The following is an 18,356-nucleotide window of genomic DNA, read 5'->3' as shown; positions in this document are numbered from 1 at the left end:
TTCTGGTAACTACAACATAGCAGATGACTGGGGGGAGGGGAAGGCAGCATTGTTAAAAAGAATGGAGGTGCACATACTGTTCCATCCACACAACAATTTCTCAAAGTAAAGCAAGGGTGTAGTTTTATGATGATGATGATGATGGTGGTATCGATCAAAACAATAATAATATTATTCCTTTTTGATATCGATCATAGCCATGGGATCTCCAGATTTACATGGAATACAAACCACACGGACATGACTTCATTTCAAAAGCAACGTTTCCTCACCAGTGGCCAAGTTGTGAATGATCAGTTTGTATATAACTGAATTATTGGAGTCTTTGTGGAACTAATAAAAATTTGAGTTTATTTTAGTTAGGTTTATGTTCACAGAAGGATCCTGTAAAGTGTAGTTTAATGCTGTGTGTGCAGATTAGAAAGACATACCAAAGGTTTTGTTAAAGTTAGTAGAACTTCATGCAGTAGGTTATGTATTTGTGCTGAGTCTGTAGCTCTAAGACAGAGAGTACTTGTATTAATGAGTTTCTATGAAAACTTATACAATTGCTTTCTCTACATCTATGGTGTAATTTGAAAGGGAAAGCAAAGTTTAATCTGCCAAAACCATACTTTGTAACATACTGTGCAAACAAAACTAAAAATTATAAAGACATGGCACACATAACCCACTAAAGGGCCAGATGACCTACAGATATTGAGTGTCATGTGGTCAGTGTGACAACATCCTCACCTGTATTATTTGGCTTTCTTTACTGGGATCATGCAAAATACTGAGGTGAAAATTACCAATAATTCCTTTCTATCAGCTTTGCCATTCCCATCTTGATCTATTACATCACGGAACTCTCTGCGTCGCTCTTCCTCTCCTTGCTTCAGAGTTTCACTATCCTGCTCATTGTCTGCTTCGGTAGGTAGACTAGAAAACTCGTCCTCAGTCAACAGCTCATCACCATCCCGATCTGTAAAGAAAGAAGTTGAGAAGAATTACAATCAGGACACATGCAAGTATGTAGTTCTGTGAAGATCTTAAAATCCTACTTTGTATTTATACATCTTTTATACAATTATATATAATATGGTAGAATAACAATGACAATAACCAATCAGGCTATCACTTATTTGAATTTCTAAATTTTCTTCATGTCATTCAGTCATTTCATGCTCTAAAGGCTAAGCTCCATCACTGCAACCACAGAGTTCTGTCTTGAGCAGTTTCTTTAACTCTAAACAAGAGCTGCGAATCGTTCTGAAGACCAAGATTTTTAAATACAACTGTCTTGGTCATGTTCCTTTCCTCTTGCCACTTGCCAAAAACATTTCCTTTGAAGACATTGCAAATTAAGTCATCGTGTATAAAAATTTGAACTACAGTTTTTGCCTTTCTTTTTTCCCTTTTTTGTTAATGGTTTAACATTGCACTAACACATCAAAGGTGATGCAAGGAATGGAATGGGCTAGGATTGGGAAGATAGTGGCAGAGGCCTTAAGTACAGCCCCAGAATGTGACTGGTGTGAAAAAAAAATGGAAACTATGAAAAACTACCTTCAGTGCTGGTGACAGTGGGATTCAAACCCACCATCTCCCAAATGCAAACTCACAGTTACGCGACCCTAACCACATGGCCAACTCACTCGATGCCTTTCTTCTTTCAAGATCTCTAATGCGGCTTTTTCCCCCACCTATTTATTGGAGAACCTGGGTGTTACTCTTCTACTGTGTTCAACTTGTCCTCTGGATGTCATTCTTCTCCACATCTGCATCACTGCCACTTCCAATCACGGTCTTCAACATTTTCCCAGTATACAACTTTTACATCTATATATAGCATATTCCCGACAAAGATCTTCACAAAAGTCTTTCTTGTTTTAATCATACAAATAAAAAAAGTCTAAGAAACTACAGGGTGTTTACTGTTACCAGCTTTCCATCGTAACAGTAATACAGACAAGTTGGTGGGAAAGGAAAGCACTGGAACCGATGAGGTAGCAGAGGTGACCTTAATTAAGGTACAGCCCCCAGTGTTGACTTGGGACTGGTGAATTTGATTACAGGAGCGTGATAGTCGAGTGCTATTGTCACTAGCTTCTCACCATGGCAGTAATGGTTCAAATTCTAGCACAAATCACATGGGATATTTGAAATGAAAAGAAACATTGTTGTGGTTCAGACTCAATTTGAAACTGGAGTTCCTTGTGGCTATGAGCACAATATCCACAGTCATGTAATACGAGAAACTTGCACCTTCATTTTTCGAAGTGTTGGATCCCTTCCATATTTTCTCTCTGACTAGTGTTATATAGAGGATGGTTGCCTAGTTGTGCTTCCTCTTAAACCAGTAATCACCACCATCTTTGATCTTGGATACCGTCCGTCTTCAGTGGTGTATATCTTCCATCTCCGGGAATGGCATTAAGACTGCTTACTCCCCAATTTCCTGTCTAGCCTACCCTGCTTCCCTCAATTCATAGTGTGTGTGATACCTGAGTGATGAGCTGATCATTGTACCTAGTTATAATTGGGATAAAACATGAAAGCAAGAAAGCAAGGATAATTCTGAAGATAGAATAGAACCAGGGAGTTGAAAGAACTAATATTTTAAGACACAGAACACTTTAATGTAAATCAAATATGCACTTCTGTTTCACATACCGTATTTTCCGGGTAACACATACACTTTTTTAAATTACAATTTTTATAACAAAAATCTAGAATAAATCTATAACAAAAGGAAAAATCTGTAATGAAAAAATTAGACCATAATACTGTTCCTGCTGCCTTGTGATTCCTAGGAGTGATGGGATCATCCAGCATGATAATACACCTTGTCACATGGCCAGAAGTGTCTGCATGTGGCTTGAAGCATGATGAAGTCTTCAAAGTTCTTCCTTGGCTTGCAAACAGCTCTGATCTCAATCCAACTAAACATCTGTTGGACCACCTCAATCACTGCATTTGCCGTCTGTCTCCTCTGCCACTCACCCTTCAATAGTTGTGGGACACACTGCAGACAGCATGACTCCAGATACCCGTGGAGACCTAACAGAACCTGACCGAGTCATTGCCAGCACGTCTAGCTGCTGTCAGTGTTGTGAAAGGCAGATACTCTGGATAATAGTGGGTGGTCATAATAACGTGATGACACAGTATAGTAATTTATAAACATAAATATGATGTAGGGTTATTGCTACATTAAGTCATTTTATCGATTTTTTTGTTAAACTTCATTTGTCTATCTAAAGTAGTAACCTACCCAAAAATAAGGACAAGAATCATGAGTATAAGCGACATTTATGATTTACTGCCATGAGGGCATCGCCGGTATATCAAAATGGAGAAAGGGAGCTGTGGGTGTCAAAAATTTGGGAACCACAGATCCAAGGTATGGAAAGTTCCCCTGCTGAGGGAGTCATGGTGATGGACTGAACATTTCAACTTTTGTTATTTGGTCCTATACAGCTCTGAATTAATAAACTGGCCCTGGGTGTCAAATTTTGGGGTTGCTCAATGTTAGCCAAAATGCAAAAATTTATTATTGCTGTTCTACACAGGAATAATATTCTAATATGTAGGTCGAGTCATAAGTCACAGCAACTATTTTTTTTCTCGCAAACAGGAGACAACACAGAAAATCTAAGATATGCATTTGGAAACGTACGATATGTACTTGCGTATGATGCTACTAGATGGTATATGTAAACAACAGTGTGGGTCTAAGCATGCCCCCACGTTCAGTGTGTGAGCGAGTGTCACAAAATGGAAGTCAACAAGCAGGAGCAACGATCGTATATTGAAATAGCAATTCTCCGCAGCAGAAATGCATGCCAATGTCATGCAGAGCTGTGGGAAGCATTAGGTGTGCAAGCCATGCCCTATAGAACAGTGGCGAGGTGGGTGGAGACGTTCAAAAGGTGTAGAGTATCAACTGCTGATTTGCCTTGCCCAGGCTGTCCAGCATCCATGGACAAAGATGTACGGATAATAGTGATCGATCAGTGTTTACACGAGGACAGGCGCTGGACTCTAGCGGAATTGCAAGAGCATACAGCAATACCAGCGGCAACAATACGAAGCATTTTACACAAGGACCTACAGATGCATAAACTTTGTGCAAAGTGGGTGCCACATCACTTAACTGAGGTACAGAAGTGGACTTGTTACGAAACATGTTGCATCAATCTGGAGAGGTTTCAGCAAGAACGACAAGCCATGTTGAATCGCATTATTGCAGTCGAAGAAACATGGGCACGTGCTTATGAACCTGAACTGAAGAGACAGTTTTCTGTCAGGTGAAGACTTTAGAATTAACATATTTGAAGAGGATTTAACAGCCAGTGACATAGTAATTTTCAAATATGCTCCTGTTACATCAGTAGAAGTAGAAAGAAGTTTCTCAAGGTATAAAATAGTATTAGCCGACAACTGGGGATGGCGTCATCAGGGGTCACCACGGAGACACAAAGTTCGACAAAATCAGTCGCCCAATAAGGTTATGGTAATCCTGGCATACGATGTTCAAGGTGTTCTTGTGTGTCATCCAGTGTGTGATGGGCACACTGTCAATGCAGTTTATTATAATTCCTTTTTGTTGTACCAATTGCGCCGTGCAGTGTGAACCAAATGTCCAGATCTTTTGGACAACGTCATAATCCTACATGATAATGCAACAGCTCACACAGCTGCCATCGTTCAGTGTCGCTTACAATGGTGGAGATGGGAGGTTCTTCCACACCCACCTTATTCGCCTGATCTGAGCCCATGTGACTATGATCTAATCCTCAAAGACAACGGTTTGCTAACAAAGAAGACATTGTAACAACATTTCGAAGAGAGGTGTCACACGTTAGCAATACACATGCAGCGAATGGTATTAAGCCCCAGCCCCACCGCTGGCAACGCACAGTGGAAACCTAGAGTGATTATTTCGAAGGTATGTAACCAGTGGAGACCTGTCCTTTGTACGTAGTCTTATGTATTTGCTGTCTATACCATAATAAAACAATGTTTGCCATGGCCTGTGTTCTGTCACTTTCCTACGAGAATCTCCTGAAGTCAGAATTTGTCTTCAGGCACTATGCATAGTTACTATGCCCTATATTTCCAAATGCATATCTTAGATTTTTCGTGTTGTCTCCTGTTCGTGAGAAAAAAAATAGTTGCCATGACTTATGACTCGACCCTCGTATTAATTTATTTACTTTTTTAATTGAAATTATTATTTACATTGTATAAATAAACAATAAAAACAATAATTATCACTATCATATTCTTCTTCATTTCAATTTGGGCTACTATGGACTGCGGAACAAACATTTTAGCATATTGGATATGCATTCACCTCCTACCTCCATTCGATTCTGACGTTCTGCCAGTATTCCTTCACATTATTGAAAAAATTCATATATTTTGAAATTGTAAATTAATAATAATAATAATAATAATAATAATAATAATAATAATAATAATAATAATAATTCTGTGTTGCTATTTCTAGCCTGGTGCAGTCCTTGTAAGGCAGATCCTGTGACGAGGATGGGCGGCATCTGACATGTATAGGATACTGCATGTTACTGTAGTGGACAATAGTGTTGTATGTGATGTGTGAGTTGCAGGGATGTTGGGGACAGTACAAACACTCAGTCCCCAGGCCACTGGAATCAACCATTTAAGGCTAAAATCTCTGACCCAGCTGGGAACTGAACCTGGGGCTTTTTTAACTGAAGAGCACTGTGCTGTCCATTGAGCCAAGGAGCCAGACAGTGTAATTTAAGCACCGCTAAACAGAGTTACTCATCTACTTGGATTGTGTGAACATATAATTCTTATTCTTTTTTTTTATTGTCCACCCAGTCAATACTAAAATATGTTACAGTTTGATCTAAAAATTGAACATTCATTAAATATTTTTTAATTAGAATGTATTTCAGTCTGTTAGACCCACCTTCAGGCTGGAAATAAGTTTTAGCTAAAAATGGTCCAATGGACTGAAACATGTTCTACTTTTTTTAAAAGCAAATGTTCAATTCTTAAATAAAATTGTAACATATTTTAGTACTGACTGGATGGACAATGAAAAAAAAAAAAAAAAAAAGAATTATATGCTTGTAAATACCAATATAGTTGGTCCGTAATTGGACATTATAAATTTACTCCTTCGGGACAAATATTTCAGGTTCCCTATGGGAATCAATATCTGTATCATGCCTGCAAATGTCCATACAGAAACATAATGACGTTCATTACATGTATGGGATTGTGTATCCAATCCAGAACTTGCTGATTGGACACAAACAATGCTTTTGAAATGGTAACACCAACACATGAACACTGTTCCCATACTGCTCACATGAAGATCCTACAAGTCTTTTCAAGTTTAATGAGTTAATTGCATATTCAAGTTATAATTAATGGCTTTACAAAGATTAAATTTATAGTAAAAATTAAGGACAACCTGTTTTTAACAATTCACTTCATAACATAACCTTACAAATTTGTTGTTTGATTTTGTAGACCAGTACACAACTACCCATTATCCTTGAGTTTTACTAAAATCCTGTTTGTTTCACTTATAATAGGAGGTGGCTTCAAACACATTTAATTTTCTGGTCTAGCCCTGTACTGATGTGTGTCATAGCTCACAAGGCTATAAAAGGTAATTCTGCCAAAGTGTCTTCTAGAAATACAGCCAAAAGTTTCAAAGGAAAAGGTCACTAGGACATTAGAGATAGTATGGTATGAATTTTATGCAGCCTGAAACTGGCTTTTCAGGATACTGTTGCAGGTTACTGTAACTAACCTCGTTTCAACTCACCAAACTTGTCAAAGAGTTCCTCCACCAGGGTCAATATGGTGGCATGACTTGACTCAGGGTGTCGAAATGCCAAGAACTCATCCAGTGTAAGATGATCAGGATCACTACGTGCTGCTTCAGACCATGATGCTCTGTCTCTCATGATGGTTTCTGGTTGCACATACAAGAAACAAATATTTATTACCATTAAATGGCAATGCACCATATACAGTAAACTTACCTACACTATAAAGACCAACTATCTAATTTATCACCAAATATCACCCTAATATAAAATAATTGTTGTGGTATTTTCTACCGGGGGAAGGGAAAAGTTGTTACTACAGAAATACAGATTCAAAATGGTAATTGGTGCAGTAATAACACTGACATCACATGCTGCTTCCACTCCTTTTCCCAAGCATCCTATGGCACACAACAAGTGGTGATACTCCGTGAGTGAATTCCAAATTGCTCCTAAATGAACTCTAACCTAACCCATCACTAACAGTTCTTTCCAGTCAACCAGAATCTAGTTGCTATCAGCAATTTTGTCACACGCAGTAACCTATCCATCCCTATCAGTAATTTTGACATAGTACCCTAAACATTCACAAACAGTAACCTAACCAACCCTATCAGTAATTTTGACATAGTACCCTAAATATCCACAAACAGTAACCTATCCTTCCCTATCAGTAATTTTGACATAGTATCCTAAATATTCACAAACAGTTACCTACCCAACCCTATCAGTAATTTTGACACTGACAGTAATATTAAGCACATTGTGTAACCTAACTGAACTCTAAATCAACCCCAGGTGACCAGAATCTAACCTGTCACTAACATTAATCATTAGGGAGTCACTACCCTCCCACCCCCACCCCTGAGTAATGTCTGTCCACACCCCAGTTAATGCACTCTGCATTCGTCATATTGACAGCCATGTAAAACCATCAACCATCAGCGTGCTAGCTGGAGATAACCAGAGAGGGGAGTGAATGAGAGGAAAGATGATGTGACATCAATGTTGTTAAAATGACAACTACCATGCAAAACAATACACTTTACATGCTGTGGCATCAAACTGTCTTCATACTCAAACAGGATGTGGTGGTTCTTTTCAGTATTCAATAATCAGGTCTAGAAGTCCCACATTCATGTGTACGAAGTTTTGGAAATAGAAGTTGGAGCAGACAATGGAATATTTAAAGCATTCTGTATTTATAAGACAAATTAATGAATAAAACCTGAAGTTTTTATCATATATAATGAATGAAACAGTAAACAGAGTACTGCTCTCCATAAAAAAAGAACTCAGGCTGGAAAGAAAGTGAGTAGGTCAGTACATAAGTCTCTACGCTACGAATCAAGGGAAGTATAGAAAACATGGAGATATCTCAGTTCAAGAGCCTCCGTGGCTCAGACAGTAGCGCGTCGGCCTCTCAACGCTGGATACCGTGGTTCATTCAACACCGTTAAGCCATGTGAGATTTGTGCTGGACAAAGCGGAGGCAGGACAGGTTATCCGGATACTCCGCTTTCCCCTGTCATCTTTCATTCCAGCAATACTCTCCATTATCATTTCACAGCACCTATCAGTCATTAATAAATCACTTTGGGGGTGGCGACCCCATTGTACTAATAGCCTATATATGGTTCATACATTACATCCTTGACCCAGTCAAAGACTGGAAAACAGGTTGTAGGTTTTCATTTTCATCTCAATTCAAATCAGGAAGCTACAATGGAATTCAGAACAAAATTTCAATGTTAGACTAAGCTAGGGGCCCTGTGGTTGCCAAACCAAACTGTCCACACCCACAGGGAGTGGTGGTGAGGCAACAGTACAACAGTAAATTTGTGTGCTCATCGTGAACTGGTGCAGCTCTTTTCAGGCACATCCCAAATGGAGGTGAGCTGCATGTACCATTTTAACCACATACCAGCCATCCTGCCACTTTTAAATTTCTGGCAGGACCAGGAATCGAACCTGGATCTCTGAGGACGGCAGTTAACAGTGCTAACTGTTATGCTATGGAGGTGGACAGTTCCGTTCAGCAAAAATTTTCCATGTACTGAGCAAGTTAGCTGCAAGGTTTGGGTCACGTAGCTGAGAACTTGCACTAGGGTTTAAACCCCACTGTCAGCAGTCCTGAAGATGGTTTTCTGCGGCTTCCCATTTATACACCAGGCAAATGCTGGGGTTGTACCTACTTTAAGACCAGGGGTCGAAAAATACCGGGCGCCCAGTCGCCATGGCGCCTGAATTTTCAAATTCGGTTTTGAAAATTATTTTTTGAAATCCGGAGTTCCCTTACATGTACTTTTCCATTACTTTACAAAGTAACAATTCGTGCAGTGTTTCAAGTTTTTTTTCTTTTTTTTTTTTCTGTAGCTCACATTTATTCTAATATGTGCAATAAACATTTTCTGTGCTTTTGGCAGAGTCTTGAATTTTGTAATTGCTCTTCGTACCTTGGAACTGGACGTTTCAGTTCTGCGCGGGAGCTGCCTAGCGGGCATGGAAGATATCGTTGTAACCCGCCAAACAAGTATCCTTTCATGTGGACATATCGTAACACGAGTTCTATTACAGATGATCAGCTTTCGGTAGCCGAGTACAAAGATCAGACCAGAGTTGTGGAGAAATGGAGGGAACTACTACGTTAAATAATTCCACAAACACTACATTACCGCCATCCTTCCCGTGACTAACCGTTCCTCAACCATTGCCGCCAAAGCAGCGCTGATAAATTCCCGTGGAATTCATTCTTTGCATTTAGAACATACGGAATGACGTGTTTATCAATTCTTGCATTTTCACCGAACAGTATTTATACTTTTAATTTAATTACAGCATTTTGGTATTGAACAATTTGCACTTTATAAATACGGTTGTTTTTATTCCTGTGCGTTTATGGAAAATTGGCAACGTAGCATCAGACATCGAAGCCCGCGAACTCGGAAGCCATTTTACGTTTCTGTGCTATACTTGAGAAAACCGGCAAAATGAAACGAACAAAACCGCACGAATTGACTGATGCGAGTAACAAACAGTGTACTCTTTCATATTTCTTCGTAAGTAGGTCCCGTTAATGTAACACAAAGTGATACAGAAGGGAGTGAATGTGAGAAAACACTTGATGGAAGTGCCGACTGTAGAGTTCAGGACGACAATGACCAGCGTGAAATCAAAAATACGTCGAAATTTCAAGTTTCAGGCAAACGGAAATTTCAGCACATTCAGCGAAGTGCGTAAAGAAAATGAATGCTAATGTTACAGCATATGAATGCATTGTACATGGCAACTTATCATATTGCAAAAAATAACAGACCCTACACTGATTTTGAAGGTTTGGCTACATTGTTACGCAAGCTGAATGTAACTGATTCAGAGAAGTATGAGAATGATACACAATGCAGAGAATCGTATCTTGAATGAATACCGTGGCTGTGCGATGAAGAAGGAATTGCGAAGTGTAAATTATGCAGTAACTTTCGTAGTATTGCCGATAAACATTCTAAAGGTGTATCCGAATTTTCAGGACCATTTAAACTGGAAACGTTTAAAACATACGAAAAATCCTATCCTCACTCGAAGTGTCAAGAGGCTGAAAAAATGGCGTAACAGCCCCAAAGGGCCTTGGCCTACCAAGCGATCGCTGCTCAGCCCGGAGACCTGCAGATTGAGGTGTCGTGCGGTCAGCACGACGAATCCTCTCGGCCGTTATCCTTGGCTTTCTTGGCGGTGCCGCCATCTCACCGTCAGATAGCTCCTCAATTGTAATCATGTAGGCTGAGTGGACCTCGAACCAGCCCTCAGATCCACGTCAACATCCGTAACCTGGCCGGGAATCGAATCCGGGGCCTCCGGGTAAGAGGCAGGCACGCTACCACTACACCGCGGGGCCGGCAAGAGGCTGAAAATTACATGAAAAATCCCGAATGTGTACTTTAAGCGAGGTGCGTCAAGAAAATGACTGCTAATATGTTACAGCACATGAATGCATTGTTCGTGGCATCTTATCATACTGCAAAAAAAAAAAAAAAAAAAAACGAACCCTATATTGATTTCGAAGGTTTGTTTGCATTGTAAAGCAAACTGAATGTTACTGGTGAGAAATCAAACAGGCACATGTAGTGTAATTTTAAAAGACGCTGACCTTGAAGGTGACTGGTGATTATTTGGGTTAGTATCTCTTAAAATATAAATTTCCATTCTTATATGAACTGAGACCATACTACTCAAGGCCACATTTCAAAAATAGTACGTAGCTTGATCCTAGTCTAACCTGTGGTGTTCATAATGTATATATGCGAAAAATGTGCTGGCTCCTGATAAAAAGGGGCTGGCTACTGAATTATTTCTATTTTCTTCTACCCCTGTTTAAGACCACAGTCGCTTCCATCTCTGTTCTATACTGACATAATAATAATAATAATAATAATAACAACAACAACAACTCAGCTACATTTTTTTAACGTCATACTGGCACAGATAGGTCTTATGGCGACAATGGGATACAAGGGGAATAGGAGTAGGAAGGAAGCAACCATGGCCTTAATTAAGGTTCAGCCCCAGTATTTATTTGGTGTGAAAATGGGAAACCAAACTCAGCTGCTATGGACATATACTTTGACTTGATGTTACTTATGTCAATTTCGACATTTCAGTTTGTCTTACCAGATGGCAGAGAAAACAGGACCCTGTAGGGCAACATATAACTTACCTGAGCATTAATTAACTTCGTAATAGCTTACTCCCAGACCAGGTACCATGGTTATGTGAGCACAGCAACGACAAGTTTATCGATATGAAGTCAACAGTCAACATATTGATAGCCTGTGGTTTGCCGAGTCGGACTGTGAGACGTTTCCTACACCAAAAGTATTCCTTAGTAAATTATCTTTCCTAACTACTTCAGATTCCTAAAAGGGCAATTTCAAGAGCACTAAAAGTTCCAAAGCTATTCAAAAGTCTGGAAGAAATTAAAATTTACGACTAACATTATACAAGGGTTGAGATATAACTCACAGCAACTATTTTTGTCACGAATGCAGGATCTACCACAGAAATGAAAATATATACATGGAAGCAGCTAGCGTAAGGTGCTGTGGACTGTATGACTAATGTAGAATAGGCTTACCAGGTGTAGGATATAAAGTGAGGAAACGATCAGCCATGAAATCCTCGCACTATGTAATGTTTATTCTTATCGAGTACAGTACCCTTCAAGGAGTCTTACCTAGACAGTCAGCAGATATAGACGTGCTGAGTCGGGCGTGCCGGTAAAGTGGGAGTGGAGTGCGGGCGGTGAGTGGAAGAAGGAAGGATGATTGGTGTAGATCAATATTGGGCAGTTATCGGAAGTTGGCAGGGGCGAGGGAAGAAGAAAACAGCCAGGAATGAAGGAGATGAAGTGGAATCAAGATTGAAGGGCGAGATGATAATGGTGGCAACGGTGATTATGCTATTGCTAGTCATAGGGGGTGTGGAAGTAAACCCCAGACCGACGCCCAATGGCAACATGAGCTGGGAAGATGTAGAGGTAATAAGGAGGGTTGTTAGGGAGGTGGTGGAAGAAGTATGCCCATTTGAACAAATTAAAAATACGATGAAGGAACAAGTGAAAGAATTTGAGAATATGAGATGATGGATACAGGGAAGAACTGATGAAACTACTGTAGGACTAAAGTAGGAATCAACGAGAGAGAAATTGCGTCACTTAAGGAAAAAATAAAGGACATGGGGGAAGAGATGGTGAAGCTGAAGGCTGAAATAGAAAGCAGCTGCCAAGAACGAAGGAAGAAATGCTTATTTATATATGGTGTGCCGGACGAAAAAGGAGAGGACAAAGTGTTGACGATCTACAAGGTTATGAAACTCATCCAAAAAAAGGATGAAAATCAACTTCAGTGAAGTCGATATAGACGATGTAGAAAGGATAGGTAAAGTACGGGGCAACAGGCCAATAAAAGTGAAGTTGTTTTCCACCCTGATGGCGGAAATAGTGATAAGAGGCGCGAATAATCTACGGAGCACGAAAATCTGGACCAAAAGAGACGTGGGAAGAGAAGGGATGAGGAATATAAATACCCTAAAACAACATTTAGTCCAGGCCAGACTTCAAGGGCTAAGAGCGTATATTAAAGGGCATCATCTAGTGCTATCCAATGGCCAGTGGACTAGGTTTTGGCCAGTGATGAAACTACGGGATTTAGAAGAGAAGATGAAGAAAGAAGAAGAAATGGGCAAGAGAGTGGAAGAAAGACAAGTTATGGTCAGTAGCCCTGGAGAAGACGGTCATGGTGATAAGGAAACAACCAAGGAGATTAGGAAGTTAAGCAAGGTAAGGCAGGGAGATGTGCATGGTGAAAGTGTGATCATACATAGTGAAAAAGAAAGTGCAGTAAATAACGGGGTGAAAATAGGAAGGTTTAGGAATACCGGTTCGGACATAGACAGTGAAGAAGAAAGTCAGAGAGGCGAATGCAGTGAAGGAATGGACGTGCAGAGTGAAGAGGTAAGAGTAGCGGAAAACAGGCACAGAATAGAGCTGTTTTTGAGCCACGGGAGAAGCAAGAGTTAAATGAAGAGGGTAGTCACAAGAAGTAAAAACCGAAGGAAGGAAGGAAGGAAGGAAGGAAGGAAGGAAGGAAGGAAGGAAGGGAATAGTAGTTGAAATCATGGTGGTATTATAAGGAAAGTTAAATTGGATTATTATTCATAAAGGGTTGATTTGGTGATATGTGAGAGTGATTATGGTAAGTGGTAGAGTGTTGTATAAGAGGAAGTAAATTTATGGTGGAAATGTATTGTCATTTGAAAGAGAGAGATTTGGTGGTGTAGTTGAGATAAGAGTGATTAAATTATAGAGATGGCATGGTAATTATTGAAGGAGTAAGAGGAGGTGGTATAATTGAATGTGGAGGGTGATTAAGAGTTGGTGTCAGTGGAGAAATGTTTTATGCTTTTTCACCTAAGCTTTAAGCGAAACAGCTGATGATGATTGCGAAGCAATCAAAACATGTTCGGTAAGTTTTTAATGACATAAATTTAGCCGAAGGCTAAATAACAAAAAAGTATCGATCAGGTGGAACCTTTTACTTAATTGTTATCTTGATTACAATATCGATACGGAATGAAGTGGATAGTATGTAATACAGTACCCTTTACGGCAAACCTTCAAAGTAATCCGCTAGATTGTCCCCAATGTGTTGTCAACAATGCGGGAGATGTCGGATATGAGTCGCCTCACCAGGTGTGAATTTTGCAGTCCCATGTTTCATAGTGCTGCTGATGTCTTCTTGTGTCCTAAATCGCCTCCCATGCAACAGTTCTTTTTTAATTTATGATTTTAAAATGCAACAGGAACTTGAAATTTGACCCGTAGTATACTGGATAAATTCAAAAAATAATTATACCAAGCACATACCCATAAGATTGAAAATTACCCCAATGTAATGCATTTTACAAAATCTTTCATAAAAATGTTACAGATTTTGGCTTATTTCATGAAATTTCATAGCAGCTGCCAGACTATCTGATGAAACTATTTTTACATGGGATTGTTTTGAAACCAACTTTGTAGTATGAGAGTGAAAGCTGGGTGGGCTCAGGATATCTTGCTCCTTGATGTAACAGACATGAAAGTAGTAAGAATAATTGCTTGTACAAACAGGCGGGAAGAATGGCAGGAGTACTCGAAAGGCTAAACCTGATGGACGTTCTTGTGGACAGCTTCTATGGTTAATCAATCAATCAATCAATCAATGATCTGCATTTAGGGCGGTCGCCCAGGTGGCAGATTCCCTATCAACAGTTTACCTTATATTTACATTTATTTATAATTGTTTATCTAGTTTTTTCTTAGATATTTAAATGAACTTGGAAATTTATCGAACATTTACCTTGATAATTTATTCCAGTCCCTTACTCCTTGTCCTATAAATGAATATTTGCCCCAATCCGCCCTCTTGAAGTCCAACTTTATCTTCATATTATGATCTTTCCTACTTTTCACAGCTTCACTCAAGCTTATTCTTCTACTTAGGTCATTTTATGCCAACTCACCACTGACAGCTCGAAACATACCACATATTGCAAGAAATCAGCTTCATTTTCCGTATCAAATACTATTTACAAAGACTTAATAACTAACAAATCTTCCACCTTTCTGATACTTATATTTGCATTTTGGCAAATCAATTAATCATACACAGTACATGTTTCGTTCTTTTTTTTTTAGAACATCTTCAGCTGTTTACATTGCTTAGGTGATTCACTAAGTTTATCTTTTTAAGAACATTCTAATCATGAACCTTATTTCTTCTTATATACTACGTAAATTTAAAATAAATTAAATAAAATGAATTAAAAACAATGATGGATGGTTGAATGGGGTAGTGAAATGAGAGGAAGATGGATCTACTTATAGTTAGCCTATTTTAAAAAAAATATTTCTATTCATTTGAACAGATGTTGTAAAAATGTTTCCAGCACTTTTAATCATTAAAATATTCTGCATGTCTTCTAATAAAAAGTTTTTGAAAAGATATGACTTTCAATTTGTCACTGTTCTGAATGTTGCTATGTATTCACTTCATTTACTCCTTCAAAGGTGGCTTCTATTTGTTTTAAATTTACAAAATGTCTCTTGAATTCAGCTAGTCCAGGAACCTTGAAGCTGATTGCTGTTTTGCTATTAATAAAGGTGCTTCCCCATAATCTCGTTGTTGTCAAAATCCACTCCTACTGTGACCTTGGAGGAGCTATGGCTGAAGCAGCCTTCCATCTTGTGTAGTAATGATGTGTGTGTTCCAATGTTTGCTCCACCTTCGGGGGAGGCAAGGCTGTACAGTGGGGCTGATTCAGGTACAGCTTGGTGTGAAAATAGAAAACTATGGAAAACCATCTTCAGGGCTGTATGCATGCTGACAGCTATGTGTTCTAGCTTGTGATAACAGCACTAGTGAATACCACTATTACACCCTCAATGGCAATGATATCATTCACCTCTTCCCAATGAAAAATCCTCCAATTGCACTTCATTATCCTTGTCAATTACAGGATCTGACCAATAAAATCACTGAAATCAGCCTCAAGTAATTCCAGAATAGCACTGGTACCAACCCCCAAATTAGCAGCTATAAAAATGGTATTTGCACAATCAAACTTGAAAATGTGCAACATTTACAGCAACATTTAGTGACAGAAACAGAACACAGAACATTATCCAATGGAGTGCCAACAGAGAAGGGTACTGTAGTGCAAGACCATGGAAGAATGATGCTTTCTTGACAATGTTTCAGAAATCATTAGCATGATGAATAGAATAACAAGTGTGGTGACTCAGCCGTTATAGCATGGTAGTTTGTGGACCCGCCACTGCAAGCGACGGTGTCCAACATGTGCTCCAGTAGTTCCGGCAAGCTGGGTATAGAAAAGTGTGGGAGACGTTACTGTGCGAGATATTTCAAGTCAATAAGTTGAATTTTCTTTGCTTTCAGTTACTAATCTCAATTCATTGTGTGTTGTGCACTTAAGGCACGTGTGTTATGTGGCTTGATTAAATTAATAGTTCACATGCCGTACTGCTTTGTGCCTGGCTATAAGTCAGGCTATGGTAGAGTAGTTAATGGTATTAAGATTCTTTTCACCACCGAAGGATATAAATAAATTTGAAAAATGGGCCAGAGCTATTCCACGAAAGGATACTGTGTTACGCGTAATAGTAAAATTTGTCAAGTTCATTTCTCTGATGATTTGATAGTAAAATCAGATAATTTTATAGTGAATGGTGAAAAAGTTGTTGTCTCGTGTGAGATGGAAAATATGTCCAGGAGCAGTGTCTCACATTTTCCCTAATTTGCCGAAATACCTTTCAAGTGAGATTAAGTCCCGTGAAACTCCCAACAGGAAAAAGAATCTAGACATCACTCAGAAAAGAAGATTGAAGATGGGAGTGCATCAGCGAATGGAGAATCAAAAGGTCAGTCTAATGTTGATCAAAATTTGGGTTATTATATTATTCTAGTGTGCTTTCTGATGCCAAAAAGACCTTTACGTCACCATTAGTTTTAGATTCTAGTCAATACATTTTGAAGTTTTAATTTTAATTTGCATTTTGTTGCACCTTGCACCATTACGAGCTGATGACTCAGCTGTTAGGCCCCTTTTAACAACATTTATCATATTTCTAATACCTATATCAGTGTTCGAAGTGAGTAAATTTCTTTTCGTAAAGAAAGCTCTTCCTTTCTCGTGCTAGTCTGCATGTTATTTTGTCCTTACTTCTGCCATCGTTAATTATTTTACTGCCCAAGTAACACTATTCATTTACTTCCTTTAAGGCTTCATTTCCTAATCAAATATTACCTACATCACCTGACTAGGTACGACTGCACTCCATTACTTTTGTTTTGGACTTTTTTAAAATCTTGTACTCCTTACCCAAGACTCCGTCCATACCATTCAGCAATTTCTCCAGACCTTGGCTGGGCACATTGTTAATCACTCTTCTAAATTTATTAAGTGTTCGCCCTGTGCCCATTCTCTACATGACAATAATCAAAGTACATTTTCAGTTCTCTCCGAAATAACAGACTACGGTTCAAGCAATAATGAAGTGTTTTAAAAATGCCCTTCGAAAAGTATATGTGCTATTCTTTTCCAGGCCGAGAAAGTAATTAGTGAAAAACTGAACTCAAAATCGATGTGGGGCGAAATATTTTTTTATTGTATTGATTCTATAGACAAAATTTCAGTTGATCCTTCACGAGCTGGCTGTTGTCTTGAACATGTTATGGATATAATCCCCAGACTTATAATTATCTGAAGTGCTGATTTTTCTTCAGAATGAAAGAAATCTGTCGAGATTTACAATCTCGAACATCCGCCAAATCTTCACGCAAGGTTTCGAAAGTCCAGTAACCGACAAACTGAGTTGGTAAGTAGAGTATTACCTTTAAATAATTCATGGGTGTTTGTTTTAATATGCTGGGAGTTGTGTATTATTTATCTGTATATGTACACTCAAGTAACTTGTGCTTTTCGCAACATGTGATGAAGATCGTAGCTCTTATTTTCGTGTATGATATTTTTCCATTGTTCTCTGCCGTGGCATTTTAATTGTAATCTCTCATTTTTTAAAAAAAGTCAGTGTATGTACTTATCAGTTACGGAGTAATACGTTTCCTGTGTCACCATTCCTAAGACCAACTGATTGGTACTGTGGACCTAGCACACACTAACGCTGCCTGGTGGGGCGTGCTTGAACTTGATGAGTCATCACACTTGGTTCTTATATTTGTCATGTCATTAGTATAATATCTGATTTCAAATCTATTTTTGAAAATGACTGAATACTACTCTTTTGGCTGATAAGCAACTAATATAATATTCAATAAATAATAGCTTGATTACTGTGATGAAATGAAGAGCATGACGAAACACCTGATACAAGGCGCTGCCACTGGGCGAAAAGAACAAAAGCATGATATCAGGCATTTGCCAGCTTACAGGTTAATTTTATAGGTGATGATGTGTGTGCCACCA

At 38.9% G+C, this 18,356-nt stretch overlaps 1 protein-coding gene across 1 annotated transcript in view; it reads right to left on the bottom strand.

The window, feature by feature from the left end:
• The window catches only part of myd (mayday), a 39,334-nt gene that overhangs the window by 6,144 nt on the left and 14,834 nt on the right, over positions 1-18,356 (bottom strand). The window contains exons 4-5 of the mRNA XM_067149025.2: positions 6,815-6,964; positions 792-964 (exon numbers count right to left, since the gene is read on the bottom strand). Coding sequence (XP_067005126.1) covers positions 792-964; positions 6,815-6,964 — 323 coding nt within the window. The remainder of the gene's footprint in view (positions 1-791; positions 965-6,814; positions 6,965-18,356) is intronic.

The sequence above is a fragment of the Anabrus simplex genome, chromosome 6 (genome assembly GCF_040414725.1).
Source record: "Anabrus simplex isolate iqAnaSimp1 chromosome 6, ASM4041472v1, whole genome shotgun sequence".
Taxonomy (NCBI): Eukaryota; Metazoa; Arthropoda; class Insecta; order Orthoptera; family Tettigoniidae; genus Anabrus; species Anabrus simplex.
The sequence above is the reverse complement of the archived record's forward strand: the minus strand, read 5'-3'. Positions and strand labels throughout refer to the sequence as shown.